Source organism: Temnothorax americanus, unplaced genomic scaffold (assembly GCF_048541705.1).
Source record: "Temnothorax americanus isolate GAGA-0224 unplaced genomic scaffold, ASM4854170v1 Scaffold2, whole genome shotgun sequence".
NCBI classification, from domain to species: Eukaryota; Metazoa; Arthropoda; class Insecta; order Hymenoptera; family Formicidae; genus Temnothorax; species Temnothorax americanus.
Genome location: NW_027509338.1, coordinates 5,500,137 through 5,512,600, shown reverse-complemented (window position 1 = coordinate 5,512,600; position 12,464 = coordinate 5,500,137). Strand labels below are relative to the sequence as shown.

At 36.8% G+C, this 12,464-nt stretch overlaps 2 protein-coding genes and 1 long non-coding RNA gene across 11 annotated transcripts; 2 read left to right on the top strand and 1 right to left on the bottom strand.

The window, feature by feature from the left end:
- Positions 1-85: 85 nt before the first annotated feature.
- On the top strand, positions 86-7,346 carry Etf-qo (electron transfer flavoprotein-ubiquinone oxidoreductase). Of its 3 annotated transcripts, none has more exons than XM_077405357.1 (8): positions 86-258; positions 1,220-1,327; positions 1,411-1,759; positions 1,863-2,169; positions 2,260-2,501; positions 2,583-2,977; positions 3,543-3,764; positions 6,513-7,346. In XM_077405357.1, exons 1-8 carry the CDS (start codon positions 225-227, stop codon positions 6,674-6,676), a joined length of 1,821 nt encoding a protein of 606 aa, XP_077261483.1. In that variant the 5' UTR covers positions 86-224; the 3' UTR covers positions 6,677-7,346. The 3 variants fall into 3 exon arrangements, with proteins under 3 accessions (XP_077261483.1, XP_077261484.1, XP_077261482.1); XM_077405358.1 differs by having other exon boundaries at positions 88-258; positions 1,225-1,327; XM_077405356.1 differs by lacking the exon at positions 86-258 and adding an exon at positions 321-504.
- On the bottom strand, positions 7,139-9,918 carry LOC143897102 (uncharacterized). 4 transcript variants are annotated; one of them, XR_013256841.1, is made up of 4 exons: positions 9,778-9,918; positions 8,251-9,707; positions 7,942-8,166; positions 7,139-7,529 (listed from the first exon to the last, which is right to left on the bottom strand). It is a non-coding gene; the product is annotated as an uncharacterized LOC143897102 (long non-coding RNA). The 4 variants fall into 4 exon arrangements; XR_013256842.1 differs by having other exon boundaries at positions 7,139-7,526; XR_013256840.1 differs by having other exon boundaries at positions 7,139-8,166; positions 8,251-8,562; positions 8,661-9,707.
- Positions 9,587-12,109, top strand: LOC143897059 (odorant receptor 82a-like). Of its 4 annotated transcripts, none has more exons than XR_013256828.1 (6): positions 9,587-10,023; positions 10,351-10,702; positions 11,055-11,285; positions 11,361-11,468; positions 11,546-11,696; positions 11,965-12,109. XR_013256828.1 is itself a non-coding variant. In XM_077405366.1 (6 exons), exons 1-6 carry the CDS (start codon positions 9,767-9,769, stop codon positions 12,013-12,015), a joined length of 1,155 nt encoding a protein of 384 aa, XP_077261492.1. In that variant the 5' UTR covers positions 9,587-9,766; the 3' UTR covers positions 12,016-12,094. The 4 variants fall into 4 exon arrangements, 3 of the variants coding, with proteins under 3 accessions (XP_077261492.1, XP_077261491.1, XP_077261493.1); XM_077405366.1 differs by having other exon boundaries at positions 11,541-11,696; positions 11,965-12,094; XM_077405365.1 differs by lacking the exon at positions 11,965-12,109 and having other exon boundaries at positions 11,541-11,938.
- The last annotated feature ends 355 nt before the right edge of the window (positions 12,110-12,464 follow it).

Genomic DNA, 12,464 nt, shown 5'->3' with positions numbered 1-12,464 from the left:
TCTGCTCGCTGAACTCGCTGACAGCGACATCTGACCTGGACGCGTCTAATTACGTGATTGCGAGCGAATGATACAAGAGAGAATTTTATTCTTTGCAGGCGCTACTTGCGCTGAACGACACGCGGCGAATGTGCCCTTTTTTTGTTTTGTTTTTTTTTTCATGTAATTGTCAGATCGCCGATCGTGCCGATCGGTAGTTGTGTGTTGTCTGTGCGCAGTTGATTATGGGTTTCGCGATATTCAATGCGTCCGGCACCAGTAAGTGCGTCGACGTCATCAGGATTTTTCATCCATGTATAACCTTATCGCGACGTATTGACAACTCGACTAAAAAAGAACTAACTGCTCCGTTTTCGAAGAATGAACGATCATTCGCCTTTTAGCGATAACATTTCGCGACAGAGGCAATGAGGCGATTAGCGAAATTTATAAAATATATCGCGCGTTATGTAACGTCGTTAAGGACGCGTTCAATGTATCGTAAAAAAGTATTTGTGATCGTATGTACGTAAATATTTTTTTGTCGCTCATTTTCCGCGATCGTTGAATCGCGTTTGCGCTATTTCGTTAATAAGTTTATTGCCTGGAATAAATGCAGTGGTGTTATTTAATTTGCATTTTTGATCCCTTTGTCTTTTATTTCATCAATATCGAGCGTTTAATCTCTCGGAGCGATTGCGTTACGTGACAGACAAACATAAGTGCCCTTTGATCCCGCGATATATAAATATCTCTTAACTGCTTAAGGTCCACTTTCTGCACTTATTCTGCACATTCCATCACGGTCCTCTTTTCAAATTGCGAGAACTTGTTATTTTTATATTTTTATAAGCGCTGAAAGCTCGCAAAAGAACTTATTCGAGGAAATAAATTTTTGTTTCTGCCACAGTAGAAACGTATTTTTTATTCCAAACAAAAGAAAAACAGGAGAAAAAAGTATTTGAAATTTTGCAGTTAGAATTTCGTGATCGATATGTCGATACAACGGTTACACGTGACTGCGCATATGCGCCAATAATTCGAAATAAAATTTGGAAAATTTGTGATGTATATAAATTCAAAATTTTTTAATATATAATTTTTTTTATCTTTCATCCGTGTGTACTTTTACATGCAAATATAATGCGTTTACTGTATGTACATTATACACAATAAAATGTTCTAATTTAGAGTACAGGAACCTGGATGTTCTAGTTTAATTTTGGTTGCATTTTGGCAGTACAGAGGCTGCAAAGGATTTTTCAGAGGACTTACTCGGACGCGAAATTTCCTGAGATCACCACTCATTATACGGTGAAACCCAGGGAGACGGACTCAAGATGGAAAGGTATATCTCTCTCTTTCGATTTTTCTTATTCATCAAAACAATACGGATAATACACTGAGAATGTTTTTTTCTTCATCTGCCAGATGTGAACATGGAGAGATACGTGGACGAAACCGACATTCTAATTGTCGGTGGTGGTCCAGCGGGATTATCGGCAGCTATTCAGGCCCGTAGACTGGCTGAGAAACATGGCAAGGAATTCAGGGTTACTCTTGTTGAAAAGGCATCTGCGATCGGTGGCCATATCCTCAGTGGCGCTTGCTTGGACCCGATTGCCCTGAACGAGCTCTTTCCAAATTGGAAGGAACTAGGGGCGCCGTTAAATACTCCTGTCACGGAAGATAAATTTGCATTTCTCACGGAAAAGAGGAGGATATCTATACCTATCTTCAAGGGGATGCCAATGTATAATCATGGGAATTATATAGTAAGGTAAATTTAAATTTAACGCGGGTCATATATAGATCCACGAATGGTTATACTGTAAACTGTATAGGTTTGTCCCGATTGTAAACATTTATATTTCTGTATGTAGATTAGGCCATGTAGTGACATGGCTTGGCGAGCAAGCAGAAGCTGCTGGCGTCGAGATATATCCTGGTTATGCAGCGGCAGAGATTTTATATCACGAGGACGGATCCGTTAAGGGAGTGGCCACAAATGATGTTGGTATTGCTAAAGACGGCTCGCCCAAAGAGACGTTCGAACGGGGTATGGAACTTCATGCAAAATGTACCATATTTGCAGAAGGCTGTCACGGTCATCTGACGAAACAGTTAACAAAGAAATTGAATCTTCGGAAAGATTGCGAGCCGCAGACATACGGCCTCGGATTGAAAGAAGTAATTATCATTGAGTTACACCTAAACAAACTTAAAAATTATATAAATATAAAATGTTTTATATTTTAAAGTATGATATTTTTTTGAAAGGTTTGGGAGATAGAGCCAAACAAACATCGACCCGGAGCAGTGGAGCATACGGTTGGCTGGCCACTTAACAGAAATACGTATGGTGGATCGTTTCTATATCATTTGAATGAAGAAACACCTCTGGTTGCAGTAGGCTTTGTCGTAGGATTGGATTACACCAATCCTTACCTATCTCCATTTAAGGAGTTTCAGAGGTTTAAGGAGCATCCTAGTATTAGACCAACGTTTGAAGGAGGGAAAAGGTTGGAGTCTTTAATACGAAATTTTAATTGCACGTATTGTTTCGTATTCTCTACGTATTTCTCTACTCTTCTTGATTTTAGGATAGCTTATGGCGCTAGAGCGTTAGTGGAAGGCGGATTCCAATCTATTCCCAAACTCCAATTCCCAGGTGGTTGCCTTATTGGATGTACGGCAGGTTTTCTAAATGTGCCCAAAATTAAAGGAACTCATAATGCTATGAAAAGTGGCATGTTAGCTGCAGAAAGCGTTATTGAAACGATCATAGACGCGGAAAGTAACACCTCACCAACGAAAGGCTTAGAGCCGAAAACATACACTGACAAAATAAAGAGTAGTTGGATCTATAAAGAATTGAAGGCCGTAAGAAATATGAGGCCCAGCTTCCACTCTTCTCTTGGACTTTACGGCGGTTTAATGTACTCTGGTTTCTCCATGTTACTAGGCGGAAAGGAGCCGTGGACTTTATCCCACGGAGGTAAGAAAAGATTATGCAGGAACCTTTTAAGAGGTTTCTGGAAAAATACTGCAAATGTTAATTTCAAATATGCTATTATTGAAATATTAGGCTCGTTTTATGCAAAGCAATATGAGGGAATAATGGACCAACAATACGAGCTAAATTCAAGATATTATATTAGAAATAAATTTTATCTATAGATGTAATGGATATAAGGTAAATGTTTCGACTTCACTTACAATTAGTCTTCTTCGGTACTAAAATAGAATTTACGAGTATAAGATCAATGATTGATCGTGTGATGCAATTAATTTACCATATTATTTTCCACAAATACAACGAAATAATAAATAATACATTGCTTAGAATAAAATGAAACTTAAAAACTGATAACATTGAGATACATTACACGAAACGCAAGGTCACATGAGAGGTTGACAATGGCAAGAAATATGGTCCTTTTTATAAAATTAGAATTATTAAACAAATCGAATTCGAGCCGTTAAGTTATGTAGTCATTAGTTAAAATAAATTGTGATTTTTCAAATGGTATTTTAAACATTTTTATACCGTGTGTTCATAGGTCCTGATCATAAGAAGTTAAAATCCGCAGCTAAATCGACGCCGATAGAATATCCTAAACCGGATAATGAAGTATCCTTCGATCTTCTGTCATCAGTAGCTCTAACTGGTACCAATCACGAAGCTGATCAACCAGCCCATTTAACTTTGATGGACGACACTGTTCCTGTAAAGAGAAACTTAGCTGAATTTGCTGGTCCGGAAGGTCGATTTTGCCCTGCTGGTAAGTCAATTTACTGCATGATTATCATTTATCGTTTTAATAATGCATTGTGTCTACTAATATGTTTATGAGTTCTCTTTGATTGTATGTTAGATATACTTTACTTTTGCAATCGTGTAATAGATTGACATAATGAACTTTATAGATAGTTTTAATTTATTGAGTATATATTTAATATTATTTATATAATCTCTCTATGAGACGGTTGCTGAAAAAACTTAATTGTTTTAAATTAAACACTCTTTTGTTCGATAAATTAACTTTAACGTAATTGATATGTTTTCGCGCGTATATGCATTCAGTGAATTTATATCGCAAAAAGATATACATTTCTAGAATCGTGAATAAAATATGAGACTAGTCTCTAGAACTATAAATCAATAATTACATATTGATTTGCCGCATTTTTAATATTGCTATTTTATAATGTCTATATATATAACTTCTTTCGTAGTTATTTTTACTTATTTGACTGCATGATTTAAAAATTACAATATATAATGTCTTTCATGAAATGCTTTTCTCTCATAAATGCTGGGAGAGAGGAAGTACTCATTAATATTAATATCTATTTGTTCACTGGTCTTATTCTGTTGGCGCAAACGGAGAAATTCATTATGTTATAAGGATGAATGAGTAGTGTACTTACCGCATTGCAGAGTTTGATATTTATCTCTCGTAATTTTATGCCGCTCGTGTCCTATTTCATTTTCAGATATTTTTTACAGATAATTCTAAAGCAATTTTTTGCATTTTTTTCAAGATAATAACAACAATAATAATAATAATAATAATAATAAATTGCCTACTATATATCTTAATAATAGTTAAATCCAAATCTGTCATTAAAATTTGCTGGAGTAAAAGTAAAATACAATGTATCTGTTGCACGAATCTATTGAATTTTTAACATTTTTATTTCCGTATATTGTTTAAACATTTGCTCGCTTTCCACAAAAAATTTAGCTGATGCAAAATTATTCAATATTCGAAGGGTATTGTTATGAAGAGAGATCAATTTCGCCCGCAATAAAATTTCGCAGTCTGCAGGCAATCCAGCTCCTTCCTCTTCCGCTCTCGAGCTACGTCTCCACCCTCTCCCCCTTTTCCAGTCTTGTCGGGGGTTTATCGACCGTTGTGTCCTTGAACCTGAGCCACCCGGACAACCCCCGCATGGCTAGACAACCCCGGACCAAGCTCAATCCCCAAAATCGAACAGCGCCCTGGAGCTCCGGCCAACAACCTCACTGTCGATTTGTCCTTTCTATATCTATTCCTTCAGAATCTTCCGATATTATATTAATCTTGAAACAATGTTCCAAATAATCAACAATTCTTTGTTAGCAACAATTCTTGAAAATTTATCTTATTATTATAGTAAAGTATATATTATTTATATATAATATAAAAGTAATTATTTTCTATAAGAGAAATAAATTACAATATTTATATTGATTATTAATCTGAAAAACTTGGAAGATAATTTTAATCTGAATACATTTTTATTTTTATTATTAACTTATATTTTTTGCAAATATAAATTTTACAGTTCGACGGTAATATGATCCTGCATCGCGCACACAAGGCGCACACTGTAATTGCTGTTAAATTTAATAATATAATTTCGTAGAAGTTATACAGAGATGTGTTGTTGCTGTAATATGAGAAATTCAAAACACACTCGTAGTTCGTACATTCGTAGTTCGTAAAATTAATATCGTTCAAACACGAAGGATGAAATTAGAGATATATAATTAAGAATGAAAGACTCATTATTATGTTGGAAAAAATAATATTAAGCGTGTTCGTACAAGCAAGTAACTGTGATTAATTTACATATTTATTGATGAATTTGAGATTGACTTTGTTATAGTTATAATTTGTAATTTTTTAATTACCATTAAATATTCTGGAATTTAATTTGTGGAACTCTAGAACTAAAATTTTATTAAGAATTTATTTAAAATTTATACGAAAGAACAAAGTTCTATCATTTTTGCTAAATCTTTAAAAACTTTAAATTTATATTGTTCAAATCAGTGCTATATATATACAACATTATAACAAGGGGAATTTTTCTTAATTTAAACTTTGCGGCTGAAAGCTTGCGTAGATATCTTATTATGTCACATAAACCCCTTCGAACTAGACAAATTTATGCGTCTGCCCTCTCACCATTGTTTCGTGAACATCCACCTTTGATTTTTACGACGTATTCCTTCTTCATTCCCGGGCTTTTCCCTCCCGTCTCCGGGGTGCGTCTCTCTGTTTCCTTTCACGGGCCTGGCGAGTCGGGGCATCGGCGAGGAATTCGTCTGGGAGCTTTCCTACAGGATAGCTGCGCCGTCTGGAAGATGGTGGGGAACCGGGTTATCGACTGTCTGGCCGAGGGCACGACGTGACCTTCGCGGCGTAAATCTCACACTCCGCAGAGTGCCGAGAATATATGCGTCTACTGAATAAATCGCGTTGAATAAATCATCCCGCGCATTGCGACATTATTAGCATTTTCGTAGGACAGCCGGACGTAGGACAGCCAGTTTTCACGAATAAGTTATAACTTGAAAAGTTAAGTTAGTTACTTACATTATTACAATTGGTAATCATTTTTATGATTTAGCAAGCCAGGGAGACGCTCGGTGGTTTTCAAATATTTCTCCAACTCTCCATTGTAGTCGTTGAAGAGGAAGATGTGTGAGGGCAGTTTGTTCCGCAGGTCCAAAACACGTGTGTGCAATCTGGTTTTAGGTGTCTACGAATTCGTGCCGTTGGAAAGCGGAGACGGCGAAAGATTGCAGATCAACGCGCAGAATTGCATTCACTGTAAGACCTGCGACATCAAGGATCCGAGCCAGAACATCAATTGGGTCGTGCCGGAGGGTGGCGGCGGGCCAGCTTACAACGGCATGTAAAAATATATCAATCGACCATCATTGGTTGATTGCGTGAATATTCGATGGTCCACATTATTTTACCGTTCAATGTTGGTTTCAAATGCTTTTCAACGAAACTTATGAACGTATTGCGGGATGGTAATCACATTTTTGATCGCATGCTGTTATAACGGTCTAATTATTGAAATTGAAATACGAACGGTGTAATTATTTCCCATTCGAATGAATCAATACAATTACGGATTAATCCCGATTCGTTAGAAACGGGCGATATATCTTTCCATTGCTGCTGGCGTACATACGACCAATTTCGTGACATTATATATATCATCGATATATATAGATCTATATATATAACTTTTCGACCATTGGGACAATTTACAAAATTTATCCTTTGCTGAGATAATATTTATTGAAATGCATCGTTGAACAATTTGAAAGAATATCAGGTGGGAGTACATTAATTTGATGAAAATCTCGGAAATATCTTTGTGTTCTCCCTCTTTGCGAGGGGCTTTTATTAAATGAAACGTTTCTCTCGGAGAGACGCAAGAGAAACGCTTCCGAAGCGATTGCGTAACAGTGCTGTTGTTATTACTTTTTGATAGAGTTTGTATAAATCAATTTGTATATTATATTATATTTTTATACAGAGAGGCGAATCGAAATATACATATGTACAATCCAATTCATTGCCATGTAATTTTTGCTATTACCTTTGCTATCGTCCTCTTCCACATTAATAATCTACATTCTTTTTTCAGAGGATATTAGGATGATGGCAGCGATGAAAATTCTTCAAGTTCCCATGAGCACAAAATTTTTATTTGATATTTTCTAGACTAGAAGATTCAACGTCTTAAAAATTCTACTGAAAAATATATCGTCATTCCCCTGATTAAGTTAGAAAAACAGTCTTTGTATAACAAAAATATGAAGCTATATTCCCTATGATTTTTATAAATGTAAAAAAATATTCTTCGGTATCCTTCGAGAGAGAGAATCTCTATTTTTTTATTATATTAAATCAGGATTTCGTTTGAAACTTATTTCGCGCTTTTGTAACTCATTGGAGAAGAGCTATGATTCTATAAATTATATTGAAGTTCTAACATTAAATTCAAAAATTAGAACAACATAAAATTCACAAAGGTGGATTATTACGCTGAGAAAATCTTAGAACTGGATTTAAAATAAATATAATTTTACAACAAAAGTGTACAGAAAATTTGAAAAAAATATTCATTTAAAAATGTTTATGTTAAATATAGATGCATGCTCACCTTTTTATATTCTGGATTTATAGATAAAACACATTTTCATCCATATGAACAACTCGATATTGTTCAATCTTGCTTTTATACTGAAATTCGCGTCTCAGAGGTCGCGTAAATTTTTATGACTCGCGCATTATTTCGTATTTGTTTGCCAACACCTTTCTACCGGCATCATGATTTCCTATGAGACCGCGGATGATGACCAAGCGTATGCAGTTTGCAATAACTTAACTGCAAGGATGATTTATACTATTTATAGGAATGATTATGACGCATTTTGAAACGAGCAGCGAGCGTAAAAGTTGGTATACCTACCTGCGATTTATCCTCTCGAGTGGTTTATTTTCTCGAAAAGTGAATTTAATAAAATCGAGCGGAGGCCGGATCGTTGGCTTGCAAAATGTACGGCAAGAACGTATAGCGGGGAGATATCATCGCAATTTTTCGTCGGGCGTGGAATCGAGTCGATTTTCATCGAGGACACGCGTAACGTTACAATTTTTATGTTCCATCTGCGCTTTTTTTATTTTCTCTCAGAAAGTTGGAGAAATGTGACGGAGATGACGTCTGTTTATTGCGCTCCTCGGAAGGTATTGTTTTAAGCGATACGTTTTTCCCTCAAAACGACTGCAGTGCATACATTTACGTGAGATATGAGCGAATCTTATATACATCCACGCTCGTGCGGCACATTCACTGTCGCTGATACGGATAAAATTTATTACGTGATATAACTTCAGGAGCGGAAGTAACCGCTGCCGCTGCATGCGCGTTGTAAAATTGTCACGTTACATCATGGAACTGGAGGTACTGGAATTCTCACAGCCGTGAGTTATTGCAAAAAAGCCCAACGATATTTATTTACTTACTGCGGCTGTTTCAGATCGTAGTCGAGGAAATACTTCCTGAAAAATTGTTTCTGCCGGTTACAAAAGGAAAAGAAAATAATATATGTTTGAAAAATCTATGAAGTTCACAGTTCACATTTTCACACAAAAGAACGAAAAAAGATACGTGTACACATGGTTGGGAAAAAAAAAAAAAAACACGAAGTTCACATTTTCTTTAATTAATTTCGAATGCATTAAAAAAATTATTTTGATATATTAATCTGTCAGAACGAAATGATAAGGTGGCTGATGCGAAAGCGTCGCTCGAGCGAGTCCTCCATGATGTATAGCAGACGCGATGCGACAAATTGAACTATTATGGCTCGCCATTATATTTCATTATCCGCGGACAATTGTATTTTAATTTTCCACATGATTGCCCGAGAGTCCGCGGAACGATTAGATAGATTATAACCGTGCATTTTTAAAGCAAACGTCTCATGATATCTCGTCGGCGGTGTCGCGTGTCGCGAGCGCACGACGGAGTCGCTCTATCGCTCGATTGCTCTATCTCTTACGTGTCCCTTTCTCCGTTGATAGTCAAAGCGGTCGTTATATATTTAATACGTGCGCCTCGTATATATAATGGTCTTAGATAATTGCAGTTGGACGGTAGTCGTTTGCAAGCAGCACTTTATCCGCTGCCTCCATGAGATCAATCAGGCCTCGTGGAAAGTTTTTACGGCGTAACATGGCGTTCAGCTAGCCGCGAGATTCCACCCGATATATCAGTGCCCGGTGTACGCAAGCACGTGACTCACGGCTGGTCGCACTTAATCAGGAAGGGGTCCGCATCAGGGGTCCGTCTTCTTTTCCGGAAGGAACGTGATAGAACTGCGAATCTACGTCGGTTTTGACCGGAGAGACGGCCGGTGGTCGGGGCTGTAACAATTGTCGGAATCAGTCAATTAATCGAGAAGCACGGGACAAAGAGGGAGAGAATGATACCTACGAGCACCATCGGCGGTCCGATGGAATTCACTTTGCGGCTGATCGGCGTTTGGCCGGATTCCTCGTGTAGATACCTGATGCGCGTCGTTTGGACGATGGCGATGGTTGCCTCGCAGTTCTTGCAGTATTGGTACCTCTTCGCTCACATCGGTTCCGATACTCTGCCAAACCTCATGGACTCTATGAGTCTGTGCTTATCGAACAGCCTGTTGTTTCTGAAGTTGAGCCTCCTCTGGCTGAACGGGCGGTAAGATTTGTTAGAGATGTTGTCAACTGGCGAATAAGGAATGAACATGCGTGAATATTTCTATTTAAAACTAACTAAATATTTTTTTTTAACTCGAGGTTGAATGTGTTATAGCGAAACAGTTAATTTGACACCTGCATGGTCATGAAAAAACTGTTCAACATTAAAACATGTTACATCGCGACAGATTTTACCTTAGACATGTTCTTTTTAATAGAAAATTGAATCGAGGTTTTTCCGAGTGGAATTTAATTTTTTGGAAATTTAATTACTGCTTTTAGTTTGTGTTTATTAATAATCTGCGTGTATATATGCCGTGTTATCCAGTATTATTTATGATATTCTTACGATGATGGCCGAAGATTGGAACGAGTGCGCGTCCACTCGATCAAAACTGCAGCCGATGGTAAACAAAGCGATTTTATCCCATCGATTTTCGAAATGCAGCATCGGTGCATATACAATCGCGCTACTTTTATTTGGGGCGAGTGACGTGATCGCTCAAAAGAGCGCGGGCTCTGAGCAACTTGTCGAAGAGAAGCGGTTTATTGTCAAAATGAAACTGCCGTCCAAGTGCAGTGCGTCGCCGTTTTACGAAATTGTCATGCTCACGCAATTTCTTCTGCAATTCACGGCGGCAATCGTAGCGGGAATGCTGAATGCTCTCATGGTGACGTTCGTAAGTTGGTTCCGAAACCGAAGAGCGCGTTGCGTTTCTCCCTGAAAAAGTCCAATTTTATTCAGTCATTATTTCACTCCTCTGTTTAAATTTTTTTTTAAACGCTATAACATAAATATTAATGACAAATATTGATATTATATTGTTAACGTTAACATAATGATGTTTGTTACGTTAGCGTTATCAATATAACGCGTGATTGTTAACGAAACTTGACATCGCAATGAAAATGAATTCTGTGTTAACGGAGAAATTTGAGTGCCAGATATTTGAGTTAACAGATTCCTAACGTGCCCTAGTCGTTGACAGATTGTATATAGCTTTTAGGACAATTTTGGGTCATCACTTTTAGATACTCCACATCGCCGGTCAGATCGACGTAATGTGTTACGAATTGCTGGAGATCCCTGTTGCCGAGGACAGACGCGACTCGCGTATAGTCGCATTGAGATCTGTCGTGAATAGACATCAAAGGATTATTGCCTTAGCGGACAATATCGAGGATGTGTTCTGTTACATGGCACTGATGCAGTTTCTCTCAAACACGTTCGTTATTTGCTTCCTCGGATTCGTAATTGTAACTGTGAGTATTCCCGATACGCTCGTCCCGATCAAAATTTTACGATTTGTTCGAGAAGAATCCGTCTTTGAACCGTAGTCGTTAAACTCTTTCGACATCGCGATGATGAAGATCTTACCTTATTACGCCGTCGTGAACTTGGAAGCGTTTATACTTTGCTACAGTGGCGAATATCTCAGTTCCAAGGTGATAAAAAAGGGTAAGAGAAGGATTGCGAAGTTTCACATCGTGTTAATATCTTATTTCTCTCTGTCTTAGAGCAGGACTATAAATCGGGCGGCGTACAATTCATTTTGGTACGAATTAAAGCCTACGGAGAGTAAAATTTTGTTCCTATTAATATTGAGATCTCAGAAGGAATTGGCAATTACAGCCGGAAAATTCATAGATTTATCTTTGGAGGGTTTTACGAGCGTAAGAATTTTGAGATTTTCGTTTTCTTTAATTAATGATAGCAGTGATATGATTGTAAATATGATATTTAAGTGCTACGAATTAAACATTACTTTCGTAATTTAATTGATAACTTTTATTAGCCAGCAAGATTCTTGGTAAAGCAGATTCAATTATTGTTTCAATATTTATTTCATACATTCTACTAATTAACTCTCTCTTTATAATTACAAAACTATGAAATTTAATTGTTAAACAACAAAATTAATATCATGTCTTTTTCTCGTAGATTCTGAAGGCATCTGCGTCTTATGCGTCGGTGTTACACGCCATGTATTGAAACAAAAAACTGTAAAAATCTTGTACAAATATAGATGAAAATTAAACTATTGCAGTGCAATAAATGCCTCAAATCGAACTATTAACTAATGTATAGAAAGAATTGTATAAACGAATATTTAAATATGTGCAAAAGTACTTTTTTGTGCGGCTTTATTCGTTTCTCGCTATTTATATTGCCTTCATGCCAAAATAGAGATAAGTCCATCGATTAATAAAGAAAAAAAGAACAAAGAGAGGCCAATTTATAACAAAATTATTTGTCCGGTAACATAAAATATATTGCAAGAAACATCAATCAGCCATTTCTCTTGAGTAAATAAGTCTATTGATTAATGTCTATTATGAAGTAATAAATTTAAGAACACAGCACATATAATACACACAGCACACTAGATATAAAGCAACTTGAAATATCCACTCTTGACACTGCACACTGGGTGGTTGAAC